General features: G+C 41.5%; 2 protein-coding genes across 2 annotated transcripts in view; both read left to right on the top strand.

Annotated features, from left to right (window-relative positions):
* Positions 1 to 17,361, top strand: part of LOC125015972 (endophilin-A1-like) — a 34,185-nt gene extending 16,824 nt beyond the window's left edge. Inside the window, exons 2-9 of the mRNA XM_047598108.1 lie at positions 6,145 to 6,213; positions 7,668 to 7,740; positions 7,827 to 7,970; positions 8,858 to 8,991; positions 9,170 to 9,328; positions 9,579 to 9,682; positions 9,787 to 9,917; positions 10,582 to 17,361. Of these exons, the coding sequence (XP_047454064.1) occupies positions 6,145 to 6,213; positions 7,668 to 7,740; positions 7,827 to 7,970; positions 8,858 to 8,991; positions 9,170 to 9,328; positions 9,579 to 9,682; positions 9,787 to 9,917; positions 10,582 to 10,778 (1,011 nt within the window). The 3' untranslated portion in view covers positions 10,779 to 17,361. The remainder of the gene's footprint in view (positions 1 to 6,144; positions 6,214 to 7,667; positions 7,741 to 7,826; positions 7,971 to 8,857; positions 8,992 to 9,169; positions 9,329 to 9,578; positions 9,683 to 9,786; positions 9,918 to 10,581) is intronic.
* Positions 17,362 to 18,500: 1,139 nt separating this feature from the next.
* Positions 18,501 to 25,434, top strand: LOC125016092 (acidic leucine-rich nuclear phosphoprotein 32 family member B-like). Its single transcript, XM_047598277.1, has 7 exons — positions 18,501 to 18,668; positions 20,353 to 20,502; positions 21,782 to 21,904; positions 21,987 to 22,173; positions 22,272 to 22,369; positions 23,477 to 23,546; positions 24,184 to 25,434. The coding sequence occupies exons 1-7, from the start codon at positions 18,615 to 18,617 to the stop codon at positions 24,261 to 24,263; spliced, it is 762 nt and encodes a 253-aa protein (XP_047454233.1). The 5' UTR covers positions 18,501 to 18,614; the 3' UTR covers positions 24,264 to 25,434.
* Positions 25,435 to 25,896: the final 462 nt, after the last annotated feature.

Raw genomic sequence — 25,896 nt, 5'->3', positions numbered from 1 at the left:
GGCGTTCAGCCGTTCAGTCTGAAACATGAACCTCGTCCTGTAGAGGACGGCTGCCTTCCCTCTCTCTCCTCTGGCAGACATCTCTGATCTCTGACCTCCTCCGCGCTGTCGCCCTTTTGTGATCTTTTAATTAAGCTTTTTTTCCTGTGTGCTGAGTGGGACTGACTCAGCAAAAATAATGTAAAGTAATGTAATGACAAAAGAGGCGGAAAAGGTCGGTAAGAACAAAAGACAGCTCACCTTTCTGTAACAGATGACACTTACTATGTTTCCATTCAACCTAGAAATGCACAAAGTCTAAATATCTCAATAAAAACTGGTAATAGAAACACATACTTTTCTAAAAACCTCTCAAATATCTGAAGCTAAAACGCTTTTAAACTCTCGTGAGATGGTTTTTCATACGTACCGATACAGAAGTTTATCGCAAAAGTGCAATGGAAACACTTTTATCGCATTTCCCCGTCACAACGGGCGTCATGCGACCAGTTCGCTTGAAGTCCATCTTCCTCAAAGTCACGAGAATTTAAGAGAATAATGGGATGTCACGTAGAGACGAGGCTTCACGAGAGTTACAGCTCATTCACAAAGCGCCTTTCAATGGAAACACGGACAAAGAGCAATTGGACTTAATCGAAATTTCAGAAATATCACTTTGATTTTGTGAAAAACTGTAACGGCCATAAAATATCTATTTTATTTTATCTTTTTATTTACTTATTAAGAGTGTTTCTTGAATAAGCCGCTAAGCTGCTGTGACCAAGCAACTTCCCTTGTGGATCATCAAATTCTGTCTGAGTCTGTGTGTGAGGAGAAGAAGAAGAAATAATGGAAGTCGCAGGAAAAACAAAAGAGAAAACCTGATGAGGGGAAGCTGTGGAGGAGGAGAGCTGCAGAACAGATGGGTTTGTTAATGCCTCAGTGGGCTAAAAGGTGGCTCGTTCCACTTTCTCTTCGCGTGGGTTCGAAGAAGTGTGAAATATACTTTTATTGAAAGCCTCCATGGGTCCATTTTGGACATAACCAAAACTTTTGTTTGCAGCTTTGTAGGAAACAGGAAATGGAAAAAATCCTTTCAGAATCGTGAACTCTGACAACGATGCATGTATTTATACTACTTTAAACTATGTGCATCCAGAGTAAATATCTGGACTGTTCACCTTCTTTGCACTCCTGGTTAGATGCTAACTGTCTTTCAGTGGCTCTATGCCTGCACTTTTTACCATGACAAGTACATTAAATCTCACCTCAAATCTAAATCTGCTCAGAAATCTCGTTTGATTCAGAACTTGCCTGAGAAACATCCGTTTTTGTCGTGTTTCTTCAGAGTTACTTTGATCCAGTTTTTAAAAATAAGAGCCACCTCAATACAAGAGTCATTCAAAGTGGAGCGCACTACAACGTACAATTCCAGTTAGCTTGATCTCGTTTCCGTGGTGTTGTATTGTTGATGTTTTTATAGATTTTATAATGTGCACAATATCCTAATGTTAAATGAATGTTGGGTACGTTGATTCCCGTTCATGAGGTGAAAACCCAGCGTGGAGAAACACTTTGGGTCCTTTGGTTTTATCCATATGTCCAAATAGAGTCTCAGCCTGGTTCGATTTTTACCAAAACCATTGTAGAAAACGTGTGTTTTGTGGTATATCTATAAACTCCTGGTCCAGGTCTAGCCATATCAGGGTGTTTTATAATATCTATTCTAGAAGATGTTTTGTAAATGTTTCCTTTAGTTTATCACAAATTAATCAGACCTAGTGACGGCCACAGTTTCTCTAAGACTGGCACTCCATTCTCTGAAGTCTCCCCCATCCCTAGAGACCAGATTGGTGACTATGGACCTGATATTTTTTAAGTTATTCCTGATTTGTTTTATCTCTTTTATCTTAACCTCCCAGCACTATGGCGCTACAGTGATGCATAGCTACATTTCTACAAAAGGGAAACCTGTTGCCCTACGGTGTGCAGCGCAAACCAAGCAAAAACCGCTAACAACTTGCTAATGTGGCTTTTAGCCAACCACTAGACATGAACAACAAGAACGAGCTGTGAAAGCAGGTCAAACATAAAGTGACTGACGGATCGGAAGGGGCAGTCACGTTAGAAGAGCCCCGCTGAGAGAGGCCGAGTTATGTAACACCGTGTGCCAGGCCGAGTCTCCTCCGCGCAGACGAGCTGCCGGGTTCTCGGAGACGGGAGAGGATGCAGTCAGATCCCCGTCTCCATGGTAACTGCATCTTCCTCCTCATCTGTAGCTCTCACCCTGCTCCCAGCGATGGGAATTTAAATAGTTTCCACGTGTTGTAATGTTATTTTCTTCCCGTCACTGCCGTGCCTCGCGCTTAACGAGGGCAACTCTGATCGAATCGCGATCGTCACACGGGTGCTCAGGTGGACGAGCAAGTTACATAAAACACACACACACTCATATATATTTACCTGTTATGTTTGCATGGCTTGTTGGTTTGATGACAAGAACATGTGACATCTGCTTTGGCTGCTCAGTCGACTAACTGTCAGTTAGACTAACAGTGCAGGGATGGAAGACAAATCCAGATCCTTTAGTTAACCTCCTGAGATCTGAGCTTTAGTTTGGTATTAGTAATTTCTCCATTTCCCTTTTATTTGCGACCTTAGAGCTATAAAAACTAAGCGTCATCTTTTAGAAATGATGTCCTCATGTGTGGACACTGGAATTATTTTACTCATTATAATAAAGTCACCGATAAATAAGAAAATATAAAACTGTTCATTTTCATGTGCAAAAGCAGAATTGCAAATAATGAAATCCTGACGTCGTCAATCGAGTACTTGCTAATTAGCTTAGCAAGTTACAGCTTGTTACCATTGACAGAATTTGCCATATTAAACGACAAAAGTTAATAATTTTGAATAAACAAGTTTCAGCTGTAAAATTTGATGAGGTTTTGAACATTGTCCACTTTTGTTACATGATCGGCTGCAGAATGAATTCACTGAAATGCCCGCCATCATGACGGTACACCGACTAGTGTCTAGTTATGAGGATAAAAGTTTAAATGGAGCAGGATAAACACAAACCACAAACCTAAAACTTAATGTCCCCATATCAGGATACAGGGTTTCAGAAGGTTCATGAAACTTTACTAGAAATAAACGACCTGCAGTTGAAACTGAATTAATGCTGTTGCGTCATTGTGTGGTTATTTTTGGTAGCTGGCTGTAGGAAATGCCAGGACATTATGAAAGAATGAGACGTTTGGAAATACCAACGTTTTCCTCAGACTTGTAGTAAAATACCACATCTGATTTACAGTACTACAGTTCTTCAGCCCCACAAACTCCTCTTCTAAACACAACCACATTTTGGAGGCAGCATGAGTCGAGTGGTCATCCTCTTTTAGCCCCGATGTTTGGTCTCCACCGGTATCTGACTCTTCTCTTATCGTCACAAGTCACTAAACAGTGTTTGTCTTTGATTGAATTTTTAATAGTAAACTTTGACAGGATCCTGTAAAGTTAATGGGCGCTGTAGATTTTGCTGTGGTCTTCAACTTTAGCCAAGATTGAATTATGCTCTGATAGTTATGTTTAAATCCTCCACGGACATTTTGGATAGTTTTTTGATTATATAGAGTTAGACTTTAGACTTAGACTTAGACTTTTGCAAATAAAAGTAAACACTCATAAAAGCACAAGAAAGATAAATAAAATGAGATTTAAGTAAAGTAAAATATAAATGAGCAGTGTAATCAAAACATGTACAAAATTAGCATTATGAAAATATACAAAAGTAGTTGGCAAAATAGTGTCCAAGTTGATGTTGGCCAGTTGCATAGCAACAGTGGTGTGAATCGTGTCGTCAATGGTGTTTCCTTATCAGCTGAGGGAGGGATGTAAATTCAAACGGAGCCTGTCTGCCCGTAGAGTCTGAAGCCGGGCACAGACGAACTGTGGTCCTATGAACCTATGAACTATTTTTATTCCTTAAAAGTATGTTGGAGTGTCTGAATCTGAAAAAGTCACCAGAGGATAATTGGTTCCCTACAGAGAGACTCCAGAGAACGTTTGGACACAAAATGCTTGTAGGCAGAAAGTTGTTCTGTCTTTTTTCTGCTTTATTTTGATTCATCCTTAATATATCTTTTGTTAGCTAGTTGCACATCTCTCTGGATGTCGGAACCGCTCAGTACAAGTCTCAGTTGTGTATTCTCACCACAAGACTGAAATGTCCAAAATATCTGAGGATGAACTAAAAGATTTGTTGGTCTCTCTATAATAAAATCTGCTTTACTAACAAAAACTGATCCTCTCGTCGTCCATTGTGTTTTAGACAGTTGGTCTTTTCATTTGAATTTCACTGCACTTGTACATTGACAATAAAGAGATATCTATCTACATCTATATCTACTTGTCACAATTTGCTGACCAAGCACTGCTACAATTCAAAAACCATCTGACCAAGTACAGTCCAGATGCCCCAATGTGTTCTCCAAGGACGCAACAGGATGTAACTTGTGTGGACTTGGTAGACATATTGTTCTTGATATTGATTGATAAACGTGCTTTCCATTGGCCATCGCCTTAAAACTGATGATATTTTACCCTCATACTCACTTTGTGTTGACAAAAGGATTTTTCCACAACTTCATGGTCTCTTACATCCCGTCATGTAATATGAGACAGCACAGACTGAGCTTCCAGTTTAATTTAATTCAGTTTCTAGCTAAGATTGAAGGTATTCATATTTGTTATGACTCATTTAGCTTTAACTCCTCTTTCCTTTGCAGATTTTAATTTCAGGAGAGCTAGTTTGTGTTTGGAAGTCATGGCTCTCATGAGGGAAGGGACGGCTTCAAAACATTTCAAATGTTTATTTTATTGCTGCTTTCATGGGAAATAAACGGTTGAATTTCATGATCAGGTTCATTTTTTATTCGCTTGGAGTTGTGATATTAATAGTAGCAGCAGCATCAGCGCTAATGTTTAATTCACGCGTCTTCACCTTTTGCACTTGAGTAGATGTGCAGCTGTCCTTGGTGGCTAGCTCATGTAGCCTTTATGTGTTTGTTCACTGGTATACGCAGCATTAGAGAGTGTATACTTACTAAAGGAAGGGCGGATGATGTGAATCGTGATTGTGGAGAAACTTAACTCACCTCCTTCCTCCTCCTACTTCTTCCCTGCAGCCTGAGGCGATTAGGAAAGCGAGAGGTGTCACTCTGCTCCCATAAAGCCGAACAGGGATCGATGTAAGAACGATTTTTAAATCGTGGACCGCCGGATGTGAGAGCAGAGGGGTTTTATTAGAAGTCTGCTTTGTGTTTAATCCACAGTGATTATTTAAAAACTTATTTTTCAGCTTCTCTAAAGGACTTCGGTCTAAAAAGGTAAAAGATGAAGTCTTGGACACCCAAGAATTATCAAGCAAACAAGTCCCAGACCACCGATGTCGTTGTTGTGTCTTCTTGCAATAGTTTCTCCTTTTCCTTTGTGTATTTTTTATATTTTTGTATCTTGATGGCAGCTCCAAACCGAGGTATACATAGTCCATCCCCCGGAGGCTTCTAGCTCTAGACCTACGATGGTACAAATGTTTTGAGTCATAAAGTTAACCTTGAGTCTCTCTGTTGGGAACTGATTAAAGTCCCACAAAGATCTGCCTTCTTATTTTGTAATAAATCCATCAACGGCCCATTAGATGTCTAATGGACGAAGGCAGATCCCATCTCTCTTCAGACTCCGCTCGGCTGAATGTGCTTGTCTGAAAAAATAGTATATATCAAAATATCTTTGGAGAGACACTTCACTTAAGGAGTTGTTACAAAAAATGAAGAGATTTTTAAACTGCTCATTTTCTGCTTTCAGAGGCAAAGAAGAAAAAAAAAATTATTAAAAAAATAACTGTTCTTGATAGATGAGAGATCAATACACAACGGTGTGATGTCTTCTCTCTTTCTACCTGTCGGCTTCATGTCCTTTTTTTCTCCTGCATAAATTATTTGTTACATCACCTCCTTTTATTTTTCCACCGCGCTCTTCAGCTGCTTTCATCTCAAGGCGCTGGAGTTTTCCCTCCATTACGACTCCGAACGCAATCCTTTCTTCTTCAGAAAATGTTTAACCTCCTTTTCTTCTCTCTCTCTGGATTCTTCATTACAGAAAGTCAGTGAGAAGGTCGGAGGAGCAGAAGGAACCAAGCTCGACGATGACTTCAAAGAAATGGAGAAGGTAATCAGCAGCTCATCTGATTACCATTAGCACATGCGACGTCGACACTGCAGCTCCTACACAATAAAAGCTGTAAAGTTTCAAAGGTTTATTCTTTCTGGAATCGTGTTCTGACAGAAAGCATTTTACGCACATCGCTATTACATATGAGGTCGCAGTAGCCTCTTGGCTTAGTCCTAACCCTAACCCTAACCCTAGGGCCAGGGTTAGGGTTAGGGCTACAAAATCTCATTAATCATGTTCTTTTTGCTATAAACTGCAAAAAGTTGCAGCCATGAGAAGATCTTTAAGTCTAAGGTGAACTTTTTGTTTCTGACTGTAGGTAGCCAGGTATTCTAATCAGATGATACTTCTAGGCCAATTTCTAGACTGTCAGTTATAAATTATTTCTTTGTTTTATTTGTTTTAAATCTCCTTAGAGGGATAGTTCTCCAGATTAACATCAGAGATGTTAAAATCAGTGGTGGGCCATGCATTTTCCTCCCAGGCCTTCAATGTCCTCCAGCTAAATACGATCGTTATGGCGGTGCTGTAGAAATCATCATACAGATACGCAATAAAATAGGGCGTTGCATTGTATATAGTATCAATGTCATTAGTAAACCAAGAAACTCACAACACAGACACCAAGTCTCCACTCCCTTGCTGCAGCTACCAGACTCACATACAACAAATCCATCAGAAGCGTCAATGTTGACCCAATAAAATGGCAAAAAGATGTACGATAAGACGTAAATATAATTGATGTTATTCACCAGAATTAAAGAGATTATTTAGAGTTTTCCTCTGAGCCTGTGAGCCAGGGGTACTGCTCCTAGTTAGTGGACTAAGAGTGGCTGACAGTTCCTTTTCTGTAGCTTCTGTAGTTGCCCGACCTTTCTTAACAAAGTCCAGCTTTTATTGAAAAGTCCATCTTCAAAATGGCTTTGACAGTAAATCCTCAACCAAATCCATTTCTTCTCCTCCTCCAGCCATTGTGGGATGACACACCAGCTATTAAATCAACACAACTATATATTTGTAGAAGCAGTGCAACCAGGGGAAAAGCTATGAAAGGAAGCGGATAGAACATTTGGGATTATTTAATAGGTATTCATGGAAAATAAAGTTGTTATTCAGACATTTCTTAGGCCAACAGAGAAGGCTTTGCACAGGCTCTGATGGTCCACCGCTGGTAAAAATATTCTGCGTTCACATTTCTAAGCGTTGTCCGTGATGGATCTCTACCTATCGTTGGATCAGAACCATGAACAGCTTGTTGTTGACCTGGGAAGATGATTCAGATTTTGGAACAAATAGAAATAGGGAAATAAAGGTCAGTGCTGCATTACCTCCCGCTTTCCCAAACTACTGGTTGGTCTTATGGTCATATTCACAGAAGGCACAAAAAAACAACATGAATAAGTAGGTTTATGTGTTAATTCTGATTATTTTCCATGCATCCTCCTCTGCAGAAGGTGGACGTCACCAGCAGAGCGGTGCTGGACATCATGACCAAAACTACAGAGTACCTACAGCCTAACCCAGGTACGCAACGCATAACCCGGCCAAGACGACACACATCACAAACCCACGTATCACTATTCACCAGGTCCCTCGTGGTTTCTTTACAGCATCCAGAGCCAAGCTGAGTATGATCAACACCATGTCAAAGATCCGGGGCCAGGAAAAGGGGCCCGGCTACCCGCAGGCCGAGTCCGTCCTGGGAGACGCCATGTTGAAGTTTGGACGGGAGCTGGGAGAGGAGTCCTGCTTCGGTAAGCCAGAATGAAGTATAGTTATTCATGTCAGGTATTATCCGTTTATTATTTGTTTCTTATCCTGCTTTTTTTATATTTTTATTTATTAATTAATTAATTTATTACAGAAGCCCTATCATGTGTATTTTTTCCATTTTCCTTCAAGTTCATTTCATCCGTTTTCTCTGAAGATCTCGAGTTAATTATCACAGGGTAACAACATTTTGTTTTCTCAAAATCTCTATATATTTAATCCAAGAGAGTGTTCTCATGCTGCTTGATGGTTGCCCTTAACACTATAATGTAGTAAATAATAACCTGATGTAATGGTTGTACTGTAAGGTGAGCTGTATTTGCTCGATAACGATTAACTTTCTGGAGATCTCGATAAAACAAACCTTTGTTTTCCTGAGGTAACAAGATAAATAACTCGAGATCTCGAGAAACAGGGTAAACTGAGGAAATAATATGTATGACAGTATGGCCGCTTAGGGCTTCCATACTTTATTACACCTATTCTGTTTTATTACTAGTGTTTTTTATGTGCAACTGAGCTACTGTAACCAAGAAATTCCCCTTGTGGATCAATAAAGTCCTTCTAAGTCTAATTTTAACCACAAAGAGTTACTCAACTGTGTCACTGGCATCAAAGTAAGGAGCAAGTAGAAGATTCCAAACTATGTCTTTATCACAATAAATCGTATTTTGATGATCACTTTATTTCATTAAAAGAGTCCACCAATACCTGAACAAACATTGATGGCTAGAGTGTTTTTATGCCTCATGGTTTTCTTTGTGTGTGAGGATCCTAGTAAGCCAGTTAGCTAGTTTACGTGACAAATATACCGGAGGTCCTGGATCTGTTCTCATTAGAAAGTAAATAATCTTTCTTTCCTTCCTCCCAGGCTTGGCCCTCATGGATGCTGGCGAGGCTATGAAGGAGCTCGGAGAAGTAAAGGACGCTCTGGACATGGAAGTCAAACAGAACTTTATTGACCCTCTGCAGAACCTCCACGACAAAGACCTCAAAGAGATACAGGTGAGGGGATGCTCAGAGTCTCTAAATCCTCCATGAGACACGAGACACTCAGTTTTGTTGTGCAATGTATATTGTTTGATGCTACCATGCAATGACAATAAAGATTCTAATCTAATCTAAATCTAATCTAAAATAATCTCTAAACTTATTCTCCCGACGTTGTTTTTCCCCGATGCAGCATCATTTGAAGAAGATGGAGGGCCGTCGCCTGGACTTCGACTACAAGAAGAAGAGAATGGGCAAAGTCCAAGACGATGAAATCAAACAGGCGCTGGAGAAGTTCGACGAGAGCAAAGAGATCGCAGAGCAGAGCATGTTTAACCTGCTGGAGAGCGACGTGAGTTGACGGAGTTGATGGTCTGGTCCAATGAAATCCAAAGAACAGCATCAAATCATGTGAAACATAATCAAATATTCATGTCTATTCTTGACACTGACATGCTTCTTCTGTTGCCATAGCTACGAATAGAGTTTTCAACAGGGTCCCAGCGTGTTTTGTCCTTTTGTTCAAAGCCAAACCCAGGCCCAGCATGAGCATGAAGCAGGGCTCGGTGTTACACGTGAATACATCTATGTGTGTGTTGCAGATAGAACAGGTGAGCCAGCTGGCAGCGTTGGTCCAAGCTCAGTTGGAATACCACAGCCGTGCAGCCGAAATCCTCCAACAGCTCTCCAGTAAAATGGAGGATAGGTACGGACATATCCCTCTACTTATACGGAAAATAAAGGTATTAAAAAAAACAGAAAACAGGTTGGTGTGGTTATATCCTGAGTCTCGTTTTTGTTTTTATCCAGAATAAAAGAAGTGTCCAGTAAACCGAGGAAGGAGTACACTCCCAAACCCAGAATGACCCTGGAGCTGCTGCCCCCCAGCGAGAGCCACAATGGTGGGATACACTCGGCCAAATCTCCCGGACGATCACCAGGTAGAGGGCGGAAGTAGATGACAAAGGCTTATTTTTCAACTCGATGTGGTGGATTATACTTCACAAAAACTTCCTGAGGAAAAACAAAATGGTCCAGGATGGGTTGGGTACGTTGTGTACCACCCCCAACAGTTTTATCATGTAGAGCAGTGGACATCAAGATCCAGCCCCCAGAATATGACTGAATTTAAGAATATGTACCTATGTTTATTTAGTTAGTTTTTTAATCAAATGAAACAAATGTGTCTTCAATGAAAGGTTAGGATAACCTCAGATATTTCAGAGTTTCAGAGAGTCTACAGCCTTGAATATTCAAAAACTGCGTTGACCTCAAACACTGTCCAACTTTGAGGACTTCAACAGGGGATAGGCTAAGCCTCGGTCCAAGCTTCCTGTAAACAGTAGGCCCCACCCCTATTGCTGCCGCACCAATACGAGGCCGCATATTACACAATAGGCAATTGGCCAAGAGCCTATTCAAACCGTAGCTTAATATTGAATGCAAAATTATAATAATGTATATTTATAATTAGCTCTAGGCCAAGGTTAGTATAGAGTTTGGGGGTCCTTGGACTGCGTTGAAGACCCCGGCTGTAGAGCTTTGAGGTCATCAAACTTTCATTAGCCATGTTGGATAACCAGTGTCTTTCTCTCCACCTTCCAGCCCCCATGGACCAGCCGTGCTGCCGAGCGCTCTACGACTTCGAGCCGGAGAACGAAGGCGAGCTGGGCTTCAAGGAGGGCGACGTCATCACCCTGACCAATCAGATCGACGACAACTGGTACGAGGGCATGATCAACGGCCATTCGGGCTTTTTCCCCATCAACTACGTGGATATCCTGGTGCCGCTTCCCCATTAGGTCCGACCAAAATGACCTGACCCTTCCCCTCGACCAATCCAGACACCCTGAAAACAGCCTGTATTTGCATAAACAACAAACCACGCCCTCCTTCTACTTCTTCTTCTTCTTCTTCTTCTTCTTCTTCTGTGCTTCTGTGCGATTCTGCTTTCACAAAACGGTCATTCGAGAGGAGACGGCGTGGACGAGTCGAGGCGGTTGATGAGGTTGATGATTAGGTGAGAAGAAGAGAGGAGGATTATACTGTGACATGCAGAAGAGAAGGACTGAATGAGCTGAGAAGACGGAGAGGTGGCGATCTTTTGCAGCGCAGTGCTCGTCCAGACAACCCTGGACATCTACGAGGCTTTGGAGACTTGAATAAAATAGGCACGGTGTATATGTACGAGCATGTATATGTCTATGTATATGTGCGTTTTGACCTGTACGTACTCTACTATGATCAAGCCAGCACAAATTCCTGCTCGTCAGTTAAACTGCCTGACAGCTTTTCTGTGACACCGTCTTCTTCCTCTGCCCTTGTTTTTCTTGCTCTCGAGGTAATTCCGTCTTTTCTACCTTGACTCGTCCTCTTGTGCTTTTCTTCAGCCCCAGATTTATCAGCAGCTGTCACAGTCTTCCCCTTACTTTTCCTTTTTTCTTACCGTCTTTCCTTCTTCCTGTCTTGGCTAGCACTGCCTTTTAGCATGGCTCCATGCTCTAACCTAGAGCCGCAGCAGGTCGACAGAGTACGGTTCAGTATATCTCGTACTCTTTTCCAGCTCTTCTTGCAACGTTCTTTGCCTTTCTCTGCGCAGGGTTTCCGTTCAGCTGGCTGTATGCATGAACTAGCCACACAAAAAATTTCAGCGATAAGACACCAGTGAAATTCAAGTTGGGATAAAGCAAGTATCTGCAATAAATCAGCTATTCCAGGACAATAGAAAAGACAACTGTTAGTCGCAGGTTTTGTCTTTGAAATGGTATTTTTTTAGGAAAGTTTTAGAGGCGTGTCGGTTTAAAACACCAAAATAAAGGAAAAGTAAAGGAAAACTTGTTTTATCAGCAGATATAAACTTCCATAACCAGCACAGGTCAGTTGTACTGAACATAACTTTTCACCAGGAGAGTGTTTAATTATTACAAAATGCCAAGAGGAAGAAGGGTGTTTGTTGTCCCTGTGTACTACTCAAAGTTACCCCTTCGCAGTGTTTTGTGTGTACTGTGTCGAGTAGGTGCTTGCTGATTCGTCTAAATCGTGGCTTTTTGCATGCAGGACTGTGTGAACAGAGGTAGTTTTAAGTAACTTTTGTTACGTTTACAAAAAAACAAAACAAAAAACTAAATGAAGCTCAGAAAAGTGTGTCAACCCCTGCCTTGCTAAAACACACAAAAAGGACACCGACAACTTCCCTGCCAGCTGACTGTTATATAGCACTTCATACGTGACTGATCTTTTTAATTAAACATTCTGGAACCCACAGGAACTTCGAGAGGTTTGGCAATTTTTTTTGTCACATCTAATGTTTTAGGAATCTTTCAAACATTCCCGAAACTTGGCAACGGAGCGATCGACAGACATTACAGTGTTAAGAAATGTTCAGATGTTAGTGTAAAAACGAGAGTCTTTGGAGGTACTTACCGCTCCAAAGCTAGACTTATTTTGATGCTAGCGCTGTTACCAATGATTCCGCATCAAAGTGAATAGGCGTTTTCTTTTTCCCTTCTGGTCTTGTCAAGAGTGTCTGAAATTTCAGAAACACAAGTGGGCTAGTTAGTATTTCGTCCAGTTCCAACAATCCATCTGTTGAGGCCAGTGCACCTGCAAAAAAACACTGTTCTCCCATAATATATTAGCCTCATAAAAAAAAAATGTGGTCTCCAGCCCTCGGGAACACTGACAGCCTCAGTTTTTCCAGAACCATGGATGGAACCTCAAACATTCTAGAACCTTGACGTCCTGTCACACTCTGAGAACCTCCATGTGCTCGAACATTGTAGAACCCCAGAACGGCCTTTGTTGCCCGCGGCAACAGCATTTTAAAAGTTACAGCATCTGGACGACACTCTTAGAACTTTAAAACGAGCTGCAATTTGCATCGCACAATTTAAAGGCACAATCGTAACACTGAGGAAGCTTCAAGGTCAGAGCGCGGGACGTGTAGGCGAACTTCCGTTACGTTCAAGCCAAATTAAACGTAAATGTCAGAGTTTTTTTTGCAGTATACTACAGATTATAAATCGATACTGCAAATGTAAATAATGTTTTTCTGGAATATCAAAATGTCTGCGTTCAGAGGAAGGGCTGACCAAAAAACAGGAGGTGATACCTTACGAGGACAGTTACAGATTACCAAGACACTGAGGAACAGTCGACTGTACATCATACCAACGTTGTTTGTATAATTTCTCTCACTGCCAGAAGGAGGAGACAAAACAGTCCTTCAGATTTCCTGTAATGGTTTTCTCTTATACTAGAACAGTGTAGCTACTAAGCTCTCAGTGGTAACTATTAGTCATGCTATTTTCCTGGAGTATCAGTGATATTACAGCGTGAAGTGGAGCTGGTAAAGTGGTAAAGTGGTAGCTACCTGTGTGTGCATATAAACATACGTATTCTTTCTAAGGCAGTATTAAGAGTCGACCCTGACAAAGAGCTGGGAGGATGTTATTTATTGACTAAGGTTCTTGGACAACGCAACTGTTTATCAGAGACACAAAGTCCAAAGCAAGTTGTTTTGCACTTAATAGCGGCAATTATTTACGTTTTTTGTAATATCATACAGCTCCTGGTTTTTGGACCCATCTTTGGTGCTTGTTGACTTGTCCAAGACAAACTGACAAAAAGTTTCATGTGCAGATGTTAAGAGCTATGTTCAAATGTTTGACCAGTCATAAGACAGGAGAAGTTGATAGTTTAGTAATGACTTGCGTCGAGTATGGTGCTGGGTTTGTAGCAACTCTGTGTCAAAAGGCGGCAACCAGGATATCGCTGCACTGGTGCACTTAGGTCGCTCTATCTACATAGAATTATTTCCGCCATTTATTACATTTTGAAGATTAAAACCAACACGATTGGATATTTCATGAACAGATTTTAATATAGAACGCTTAGAGAGTTTTCTATCCAGGCGTTATTTATATCAGCAGGAGTCTGCGCTAGCATGGCTAACGCTAATGGGCCCAATGGGGCTAACCAGCCAGCCTTCACATTCCCATACTTGCGCTTTGGTGATGCAGTGGTGAGCAGAAAACTATTTAGTGCCTGTAGACTGAATACCTCGTCTTGTATGTCAGAATATAATTAATTTAATTATACAAAACAATGATAACAAAAAAAAAATAAGATGGAGAGAGAAAAGTTCATCCGAAATGTAACGTAAAAATGGCCACCTTCATTTGCAACGGTTGATGTTTTTGTCGAGTTTGTTGGCTCTTTTCTGCCGCTTATTGATCTGGTAATTGTCTCGATATATTATAGTAATTACCATGCGACAAACAATGAGTGGAGCTTGGACTCTTGATTGTCTTTCAAGCTAAATCTTGGGCTTTAATTATTCATCTTAGGTACCAGGCTGTTTCAGAAAAAGTGAAAATATTCTTGTCAGAAGTCAAAGAGTACCGGTTGGTGTTTAAAAATGTATCGTGGATTAAATTCAGATTGTTTTTATCGTTTGTTATTTTTACTTTTACTAGGTGTATTTCCATATTGGTCCCAGCATTTGAGGTGTAAGCAATTAGAGGACACTATATATTTTTTGTGTAAGGTTTGAAAATAGGATGGGATGGTTGAAAATAATAATAATAATAATAAAACAATGAACACTCAACATCAGCTTTCAATAAAACACAAATGCAATAAATTGATGCAACAATAACGTGTAAAGTTTCAATAAGATGAAGAGATGATTGAAGGAAATCTATCTATCTATCTATCTATCTATCTATCTATCTATCTATCTATCTATCTATCTATCTATCTATGAGCTCAGACATCTCTTCCGTTGCCAAAGCACACGTTTGACGACAACACAATCGCAAACGAGTCGAACTAGCATCTCTTCTTCTCTTGTTCTGCCACAAACCAGATTTCCTAACTAGCTGTTACAGGTTGTCGTAAAAGTCGAGGCCGTGGAGCATCTCTGTGTTCAGTGTTTTCCTTTCTCTTCAGTTTATCTGTGATTTCTGCGTCTTATTTATTTATTTATTTATTTATTTTCCCGTGGAAAGTCTGTGAGTTGCATGCAACTGAACCGCTTCACGTCTGCTGTTTGAGAAGGTTTTTCCCTACAAAATGATGTTATTAATAATTATTATAATAGTAACGTTAAAGGGGGAGATATTTATCCTGCTGGCTCTTCTCTCGCATTGAGCCCCAGTTAACTGCTCCTCTTCAGTTTCTGGGGTTTTAATCTATGGACCTCTTTAAAATTACCAAGTGCTTGGATTTGAATTCTCTTGAATGTTTTCTTTTTCTTTCTCTTGCTGATTTGCCCCCTATGGCGACGTGTATTTTTAACCTCAATGAGGGACTTTTACAGTGTTTCCCCCGTCGTTTTCCCCCCTTTGCCTCAGCGAGAGTCGGACCTCGGCCATGTTGAGTTCAGTTCAGGAGTATCAGACCAACGTAATGCAGTGGCTGTCGGTTTCCTGTTTGGATTTACTGAAACAATTTAGGTGATTTCTTACTAAGATTTACATGAGACCTGTCAAATCCGGACCTTTAACGTTAGGCTAGAACCGATTAGCTTAGCTAAGCATGAAGACTTAGCTAGCTTGTTTGAATTAGCGGTAGCCATTAGCTGAAAGGCTAGGATTTTATGAAGAGCTACTGCTAGTTAGCAGGGAAGCCATGACGCTATGAAGAGCTAGTGTTAGCTTGGAGGCTAGGATGCTATGAAGGGTTACTGTAAGCTAGGGGCTAGGAAGAGCTACTATTAGCTGGAAGGCTAGGACAAATAACAGTCTGTATTTGTCACTGAAAGCAGAACGTATATCTGAGACTAGCTAGGAAGAGCTACAACCCCACCTTTGTCATTTTGTTCGTCCCTTTCGTCACTTTCGTTTCTCTTCTCATTCTCCGGTTGATCGACCAATTACAGTTCTTTCTGTTACAATCCATTCCACTATGACTAGTGCCAATGGTGCAGGACACACCCCAAAGACTATGAACCCTAATGGACACCAGCAGACAGACTAAGTCTAGACCTTTGGATTTTAGCCCTTTAAGACCTGAACAACTGCCATGAAAAAAGTCGCGGTATTTGAATTATCATAACTCACGTGGCTAACTCAGGTTGCGCTTTCGGGGAAAAAAGCTTCCATTAAGGTAATGATGACGCAAGACCGGTCAGACCCAGGAAGAGAGAGTTGTTTGGAGGAATTTGTTGGTAAGAACAAAGTTAGTTATACGTCTGAGATGTGACGAAGTTCTTCCAGACAAAAGCACAACTTCCCAGTGTTCAGCCGCACTACGAGTTGTGTCAATAGCGCAAATTACTGTGAGTTATGGTAATTCAAAAACCGCGAGCTTTAACGCATCGCAGAATATCCAATTTTAAAAGGTAAAAACCAGCAGAACCTTAGGATTGTTGGACCTTAAGAGCATCCGGCCTTGAGATTGTCAGAATTTAAGACCTGCAGACCAGCAGACTTTAAGACTGTTGGACCTTTATGCTGTCAGACCTTCAGATCATCAGATCTTGAAACTATTGAACCTTGTCTGACCTTTAAGAGTTTTGAGACCGCTGAATCGTCAAATCTTCAGATCACCAGGTTCTAAGACAGTCAGTTCTTGGGTCTAAGAGTATTTCATGTAAAAAACCTTAAGACCGTTGGACCTTAGGATCGTCAGAGTGTAAGAGCATTTTACATTAAGACAATTTGACTTTAAGAGCATCAGACTTTAAGCTTGTCGGACCTTGACACTGTTGAACTTTAAGTTCATGAGATCACTGGACTTTAAGATCGTCTGAACCGGAAAATATTTGGCTTGGGATCTTGAGACCATCGGACCGTGACATCATTTGGCCTTGAGGCTCCGCTCATCCAATACCCACTGCTCCTGCTCTCTGAACCGACCGGCCTCAAAGAAACGTCCGCTAAGCTAAATGGTGCTGTGCTCTAACAACATGGCCGTGGTCTGACCCCCTGTGGCTGTGTTTCACTATTATAACACCGTTCGCTGTATAAAAGAGCCGGTGGAACCCGCTGTCTCCTGGTGAGCTACGTATGTGTGTGTATATGTGAATACGTACAAATATATACACATACTCGCCTTCCTGTTTATTAGATTGTATGTATTAATTTTGTTATTTATTTATTTATTTATTTATTTATTCCTACGTCGTATTTATTGGTCGTGCACATTGGACTGTCGATACATATGATGTCGAGGAGCGGAGGGATCGTGGGGATGTTTTTTTTTGTTTTTGTTTTTTTTCAGGAGGAGGTCGTTCAGTGGAAATGAAAACTATCTGTGATACTAACTCTAACTGTTGCTCTCCTCGTTATTGGACGATGATATAATCTAAGACCACTGTATGTATAACTGCTTGTTGTGAAGATGAAATGTAATGACAATAAAGAACTAACACAATGACAACAGGAGTCTGTTTCCTTCGATGGATTTTAAGTGCAACTGCATCAAAAACTAGCAATTCACATTCAAAAGCAGCTTCGGTCGTCCTTAGTCTTTAGTATCAAGTCAAAAGTTCTGTTTTAAAAAAGGTTTTATGGGTTTATAAAACATTGGGGTAAGGAAATGGCTTTTATTTCCATCGTAAATCCAGTTTTCAGTGTTTAATATCTCATTATAAGGAAAACTAGAATGAAATATATAATAATAATTATAATAATAATTTGTATAATATAATAATTGTGTATATTGGTGTTATATTCATTGTATAATGTTATTTTATTAATATTATGTAATATTACTATAATATGTTTCTGCTTGTAATGACGGTGAGTGGCCGCTGGAGGCGCAGTGGAGCCTTGTTTTCCTCCTGCTGCAGTTTCCCTCCTTTTACAAAATCAACCTCTGAGGCTTTCAGGCGCTGCCCAAAGCTCGTAATATAGAGCTCTCTACCAGAAAAATACATAATACCTGGCAAAATCATACAATTAATAATATATTTGAAAGTATATATATCTTTTAAAAAGCACCAGTCACGATTTTGCTTAGTTAATATATAAAATTAAATATCTTGTAAAGGAAGTGCCTTCTTTGATATATTTTAATCCATTTATGATTAAATAACTTTGAAATCCAGATTCAAAATGCGTTTTATTCTCCCTCTGGCTTCACTAAAGTACAAATAGAGGGTAAATACATGTTTTAAGCGAATACTTGTTTAATTGTAGTTACTGAGCGTAGCTAGTTGACAATTTGTACCGAAAAAAATGTCATGGGTACCGTGAACGCAGCAACCGGTTTGACCCACTTTTCACACGTCACGGGGGCATTTCAACCTCTGGTCAAGTTACACGCAAAAAAATGAAGACGTAGCGGAAAAGCTGCGGTTTGCCTTCAAATTAAATGTATGTAGAAAAGATTCTTTGGATAATCCAAGACAAACCATTCGTTGTAGAAACAGAGTTGATATTATAGATTCAATAATATTCTAAATTAGATCTTTAAATGCTAATGAGTTAGCATGAACTGTCTAAGTAGCACTTCCGCTTTGCGCGGGGACGTTTTATTTTGACAGCCGTAACCGGAAGACGCCCGTGTTTATGCTCGCTCGCTTCACACATCGCTTCCGCGTGTTTATGCTGAAGAGAGAACCGAGGAGAAACTAGTTTTTTTTTTCTCGCATCGCAGAAACCCAAACTGAGCTCAAAACAGGAGGAAAAATGGACATGAAGAAGAGGGTATCCTTAGAGCTGAGGCACCGGTCGCCCACAGAAGTGAGTACGCCCGGTTTGTGCCCTTCTTTCACCGGATTTTCGCCCCACGGGGGTAAACTTGTCCAGAGAAGGAGGGGTGGCGAGCACATGGCAGCGCGACTGCAGGTCCCGAAAAGTGCCAAAATGTTTTAGTTACTGCTCAAAAATAACCCCCCTGGGTGATATTAAGCCCAGAAAACGATTCGGTTCGGTGTAATGTACGACTTTCGTTCATCCGAGAATGCGTCCACGTTCCCCGGGAGCTTTTATCGCCCGTGAACAGCGCAGTCACGCAGTTGTTTGCCGCGTTGTTTTTATTTTTATTTTTTTTATAACCTTTTTAAGCCCGTGTTTTTCAATATTTTCCCCTCTTAAAAATCAAAACTGTCTTAAAAAAAAAAAAAAATCCGCTGCGAGTCGCTTGTGTGAAATGAAACTCAAACGCGTGATTCCGAAATAAACATCCACGTATTTGGGGCCCGGCTAATTCCCGGAGCCGCGTTATTTGGAAGTTGGAACACGAGTTATGTTATATTAAAAATGATTTAAGCCTCGTTTGTTTTATTTTTTTTTATTTATTTTAAATAAACTGTTGGGTTTATAGGCTCTTGTTTTTAAATAAAAAGTGAGCAGTAGCGCTAAAATGCCACATTTTATTTATTTTATTGTATTTTTTTTACTCGTTAAAAGCAGGAAATGCATTATAGTTGTTTTAATTCTCACGTTTAACGCTGGTAAAAAATCACTTTTGTTGAATTTTATGCTTTAAAATCCGATTAGTTCAGCCTCGCAGGGTTAAATTTTCACATTATTATCTTAAAATGATGGTTTTCGTAATATTACTTTTCCAGGAATTAGTCGCAGCCCGCGTTGATAACGTGCTAAGGGCGCGTAGCTAGCGGCGTGTTAGCATTAACGAGCTATAAAAGCTAATTAACGCTTCCTGAGGTTTAATTTATACACATAAATGTGTTTTTCCTCGTAAAAAAAACACGAACTGGGCTGTTATTTATTTATTTTTCTCTGGAGGGATTCACCGGGTAGTGAGACCGATATATTATATTATATTATATTATATTATATTATATTATATTATATTATATTATATTATATTATGTGATATTATATTATATTATGTGATATTATATTATATTTTATTATAATATAATATAATATATTATAATGTATTATTTTTATTATATTATGTGATATTATAATATATTATATTTTATTATAATATGTGATATTATATTATATTTTATTATATTTTATTATATTATGTGATATTATATTATATTATATTATATTATATTATATTATATTATATTATATTGCAGAAGCACGGTGTTAAAAAAAATGAGGAAAAGGTTAAATAATAACACAAATAAAAACCACTAAAAAACTTAAAGTATTTAAAGTGCCTCCATAATAAAAAGGAAGGAAGTAGTTACTGAAATAAAAGTATAAATATTATGATTAATGACCAAATATTACATGATTAATTTTAAGGAACCTGTTATGTTATAATCTGTTCGTCAACAAGCTTCTCAATTTCCCCCCCAGTGGATGAATAAAGTATTTTTCTATTCTTTGCGTTGTAGGTCTCTGATTTAACCCACAATGGTCTTAACGTGTCTTAAATTACCTTCAGAGACCCGGGTCTTGTTGGACTAACTTGGCCTCCTTCTCGTCCCCCCTCCATCAGGTCCAGGAGCTGGTTCTGGACAACTGTCGCTCTAGTGAAGGAAAGATCGAAGGGATCACGGAGGAGTTTTCAAACCTGGAGCTGCTCAGCCTCATCAACGTCGGCCTGACCAGCGTCGCGGGAATCCCCAAACTGGACAAACTCAAAAAGGTAAGTGGGACGAAACGGAGCCGGTCGGTGGCATCAGACACAGTCCAGGGTTTTTATTTGTTTATTTGTCCAACTACGCAACACTGGCCTGCCAGCAGGTGGCAGTAGTTTATATGCATCGTTAAAAATGAGAAACATGACGAGTTACTATTGGCTTAAAGGCTAGGGAAGCTAAGAGGGGCTACTATTAGCTGGGAGTTGTAGGAGGAGCTACTGTTAGCTGGGAAGCTAGCAGGAGCTACTGTTAGCTGAGAGACTAGGAGGTGCTACGGTTAACTGGAAGGATAAAAAGTGCTACAGTTAGCTGGAAGGCTAGGAAGGGCTACTGTTAGCCCTGTCATTGTCATTTACTGGGAGGCTAGTAAGCTTGGAGGAGCTACTCTTAGCTGGTAGGCTAGGAAGAGCTACTATTAGCTGAGTGGCTAGGAGCTAGGAGGTGCTTCCATTTACTGGGAGGTTAGGAGGAGCTACTATAAGCTGGGAGACTGTTAGCTCAGAGGCTATTAAGAGCTACTATTAGCAGGGAGTTCTAGGAGGAGCTACTGTTAGCTATGAAGCTGGGTGGAGCTACTGTTCGCTATGAAGCTAGGAGGAGCTACTGTTAGCTGGGAAGTTAGGAGGAGCTACTGTTAGCTGGGAAGTTAGGAGGAACTACTGTTAGCTGGGAAGCTAGCAGGAGCTACTGTTAGCTGAGAGACTAGGAGGGGCTACGGTTAACTGGAAGGCTAAAAAGTGCTACAGTTAGCTGGAAGGCTAGGAAGGGCTACTGTTAGCCCTGTCATTGTCATTTACTGGGAGGCTAGTAAGCTTGGAGGAGCTACTGTTAGCTGGTAGGCTAGGAAGAGCTACTATTAGCTGAGTGGCTAGGAGCTAGGAGGTGCTTCCATTTACTGGAAGGCTAGGAGGAGCTACTATAAGCTGGGAGACTGTTAGCTCAGAGGCTATTAAGAGCTACTATTAGCAGGGAGTTCTAGGAGGAGCTACTGTTAGCTATGAAGCTAGGTGGAGCTACTGTTAGCTATGAAGCTAGGAGCAGCTACTTTTAGCTGGGAAGCTAGGAAGAGCTACTATTAGCTGAGTGGCTAGGAGGTGCTTCCATTTGCTGGGAGACAAGGAGGAGCTACTGTTAGCTGGGAGGCTAGGAGGAGCTAATGTTAGCTGAGGGGCTAGTTTCTTGAAGAAAGCTCCTAAAACCCCTCAGTGTCTTCCCTCTGTGTTTAGCTCTGAAGACAAAGCCGATCACATGTCATTAAACCGACGTCTTTGCGTCTTTCTGTAGTTGGAGCTGAGTGACAACAGGATATCTGGAAGTCTGGAGGTGCTAGCGGAGCGTCTCGTTAGCCTAACGCACCTCAACCTCAGCGGGAACAAGTTCAAAGACATCAGCACCCTGGAGCCCCTGGTGAGTGGACAAGTCTTCCTGTATTTACTCGGCGAATTATAGTGGATGATCAAACATAACATCTGTCCGTCGGTTCCGACAGAAAAAGTTGCCCCAGCTGAAGAGTCTCGACCTGTTCAACTGCGAGGTGACCAACCTGGCCGACTACAGGGAGTCCATCTTCAAGCTCCTCCCCCAGCTCACCTACCTGGACGGCTACGACATCAACTACCTGGAGGCGTCCGACTCAGACGGCGAAGGCGACGGGGTTGAGGACGAGGACGAGGAGGGTGAGCGTTGAATGGGTGAAGGAATGAAAGTGACTCTGAAGAAGAGAACGGGTTTTTTTGGGTTATGTGAACACTCTGTCCTCGTTTGTGGATCCCAGAGGGCGAGTCGGAGGACTTTGAGGAGGAGGAAGAGGAGGACGAGGAAGACGTAGTGGCCGAAGAGGATGATGATGACGACGACAGTGGTGACGATGAGGTGAGTCTGTGGGGCTGCTAGCTGGGAGGCTAGGATGCTGTGAAGAGCTACTGTTAGTTAGCAGGGAGGTTATGAAGCTATGAAGTGCTGATGTTAACTGGGTGCTAGGAAGAGCTACTATTTGCTGGAAGTTTAGGATTAGCAACCACTATTAGTTGGAAGGCTAGGAAGAAGGTTAGGAAGAGCTACAGTTAGCTGGGAGGCTAGGATTTTATGAAGAGCTCCTGTTAGTTAGTAGAGAGGATATGAAGTGCTAGTGTTAACTGGGTGCTAGGAAGAGCTACTGTGAGCTGGGAGGCTAGGATGCTATGAAGGGTTACTGTTAGCTGTGGGCTAGGGAGAGCTACTATTAGCTGGAAGTTTAGGATTAGCAACTGTTAGCTGGAATCCAAGGAAGAACCACTATTAGTTGGAAGGCTAGGAGGAAGGTTAGGAAGAGCCAGGAAGCCTAGGAAGAGCTACTGTTAGCTGGGAGGCTAGAATTTTATGAAGAGCTACTGTTGGTTAGTAGAGAGGCCATGAAGCTATGAAGTGCTAGTGTTAGCTGAGAGGCTAGGATGCTATGAAGAGTTACTGTTAGTTGAGGGCTAAGGAGGGCTGCTATTAGCTGGAAGACTGGGAAGCTCTACTGTTAGCTGGGAGGCTAGGAAGAACTACTATTGGTTAGCTGAGAGGCTAAGAAGCTATGAAGAGCTAGTGTTAGCTGGGAGGCTAGGATGCTATGAAGAGCTAGTGTTAGCTGGGAGGCTAGGATGCTAGGAAGAGCTAGTGTTAGCTGGGAGGCTAGGAAGAACTACTATTGGTTAGCTGAGAGGCTAAGAAGCTATGAAGAGCTAGTGTTTGCTGGGAGGCTAGGATGCTAGGAAGAGCTAGTGTTAACTGGGAGGCTAGGATGCTATGAAGAGCTAGTGTTAGCTGGGAGGCTAGGATGCTAGGAAGAGCTAGTGTTAGCTGGGAGGCTAGGATGCTAGGAAGAGCTAGTGTTAGCTGGGAGGCTAGGATGCTATGAAGAGCTAGTGTTAGCTGGGAGGCTAGGATGCTAGGAAGAGCTACTCTGAGTGTGAATCTGAGCCGACAGATTTTTAGAAGCTTTTTGTCGTTGTGCAGGACGGAGAGGTGAATGGAGACGTGGACAGCGAGGAAGATGAAGACGACGATGACGAGGACGAGGATGATGGTGAGTTAACGACGTAGCCCACGATCACTTGCCAAAACATTAGGTACAGCAGAGAACGCATGCTAATATTAATCCTCCTTAATGACTGTTCTAATGTTGCGTGTCCACAATGTCACTTCATATCATTTCATAGGATCATGTCATGATTAACGTCCTGGTACATTGATGTGAATATTTTGGACGCTCTTTAGTTGTAAATCCCAGCTAGCATTTCCTAGCTGCATAGCTTCCCAGCTAACAGTGGCTCATCATAGTTGCCTAATATCCCAGCTAACAGTAGGTCTTCTTAGCCTCCCAGCTCACAGTAGGTCTTACTAGCCTCACAGCTAATAGCAGCTCTTAGCCTCCCAGCTACAACTAGGTCTTACTAGCTTCACAGCTAATGGAAGTTCTTCTTAGCCTCCCAGCTAACACTAGGTCTTACTAGCTTCACAGCTAATGGAAGTTCTTCTTCGCCTCCCAGCTAACAGTAGGTCTTGCTAGCCTCCCAGCTAACAGTAGGTCTTGCTAGCCTCCCAGCTAACAGTAGGTCTTGCTAGCCTCACAGCTAATAGTAGCCTCTTAATGAATATTGAATACAAACTACTGCCTCCTGCTGGTTGTTGTGAATCCTAAACTCTGTGCTCGTTTCCTGCAGATGAGGATTCGTCTCCGGTCAAAGGAGAGAAGAGGAAGAGGGACCCTGAGGACGAGGAGGATGATGACGACGATGATTAAAAGCCCTCAGTGACCTCCCCCCTGCCCCCCCCCCCCACCCACCAACGCTGGCCTCGCTCCTCCTCCCCCCTCCGCTTCCATCCCACCCTTTTCCTCCTCCTCCACTCGGTCGACTCCCGGGCTCCATCCCATCAGACCAAAGCGACGTCCGTTAACTTCCGAAAAGCGCCTCTTTAATTTCATCGTCAGCCTCCTCCGAACCCCGTTGCCATAGTTACCTCCTCTCCGCCCCCCACCCCCCCACCCCCCCCCCCCCCCCCCCCGACACCGAAAACACCAGAACCGACCGGACCTTCCGACTCCGCCGCTTCATTTGCCGCAGAAGAAAAATGCGACCAGATAATAAATACCACACTTGTAGTTTTAATCTTTGAGTTCGGATCCCGCCGCGTTTTTTTTTTTTTTTTTTTTTTTTTTTTTTTTTATACATCTTCAGAAAACCAGACTCGAAAGTAGGACTCGTTATCTGCTGTAAGTGCATCACCAGTCGTACGAAGCTAAAGGACGAAGAGTCGGCAACGACGTTAATGAAGCTTTTTTGTGTGTGTGTGTGTGTGTGTGTGTGTCGAGTTTAGATCTTCACGTAATTATCGTCACAATCTCAACGAAGCGGGATGAGGTTTTTTCGAACTCGTAGCCGGAGCTTCCCTCGTCTCCTGTCTGACATCATCAACTTGCGACCGTCTTTTATTATATCGTAGCTCTTCGGTCGGACTCTGTCGGTGTCTTTTGAAGTGACCCCTCCCTCCCTCCCTCCCTTCCACCCTCCTTCGTTTGTTTTTGTTTTTCTCGCGGCCGAGCGCGCTCAGGGCAAACTGTGTTCTCTTTTCTTTTTGTTTTTTTTTTTTTTTTGGTTTAAATTTTTTTGCCAACAGAGCTTTTTAATCTATTTTTTCAGAGGAATTTTTTGTTTTTGTTTAATTTTGTATGACTGTCAAGGGACACACTCTCTCTCTCTCTCTCTCCGTCTTTCCCTCCACCTCTTCCTCTATTCTCTCTCTATTTCTTTCTTCTGCTCTGTGGAGAGATGCAGTTGTTCCTTCACTCTTACACTGACTAGTTGATGTTTTTTTTTCTTTAGGTTTTTTTTTTTTTACTTTCTATAAGTTAAATGAAAATGGAAAAAAAAAACATACAAAAAGGACTTTGTAAATAAAATCTTAACATTTTGCTCTTGCTGTCTCTTCGCTCACATTTTGTCTCCCGTGGTTTGATCCGACTTAAGATGAAGCCAAAGCCAGTAGAGCTCCCCCTGGTGGCTGGAGACTGCAGTGTAAGTCATAAGCTCCGCCTCCTCTGTGTAAGTGGGCGGGACTTGGGGTCAAACAAAAATACTAAAATGCACGTCAAGTAATTTATTTCAAGGATGGTTTCTGTCATTTTAAGTAGTCGGTTTAATGTTGAAGCGCGTTCAAGAGTCACCTGTTGCCATGCCAACCGCTCTGATAAAGCAAAAAACAAAACTAAATAAGTTCAGTGTATAATCCAACATTTCCTTGTGGCTGGTAGAGGTAGAGGAGAGCGTAGTATTAATTAAAACGTAATTAAAAAGTGTGGGCGGGGCATTGATATTGTGGCTCCGCCCTCAGACCGGACTGATCAGATTCTGGCTCTAAACTTGGAAGATGGCAGC

Source organism: Mugil cephalus, chromosome 1 (assembly GCF_022458985.1).
Source record: "Mugil cephalus isolate CIBA_MC_2020 chromosome 1, CIBA_Mcephalus_1.1, whole genome shotgun sequence".
NCBI lineage: Eukaryota > Metazoa > Chordata > Actinopteri > Mugiliformes > Mugilidae > Mugil > Mugil cephalus.
This window is presented reverse-complemented; position numbering and strand designations above follow the sequence as displayed.

Excerpts from the sequence above, each read along its gene's own strand:
- LOC125016092 (XM_047598277.1), top strand. The coding sequence starts at position 18,615 with ATGGACATGAAGAAGAGGGTATCCTTAGAGCTGAGGCACCGGTCGCCC. Across the intron at positions 20,503-21,781 it reads AACTGGACAAACTCAAAAAG|TTGGAGCTGAGTGACAACAG; the intron begins GTAAGTGGGACG and ends GTCTTTCTGTAG. Across the intron at positions 22,370-23,476 it reads ACGACAGTGGTGACGATGAG|GACGGAGAGGTGAATGGAGA; the intron begins GTGAGTCTGTGG and ends GTCGTTGTGCAG.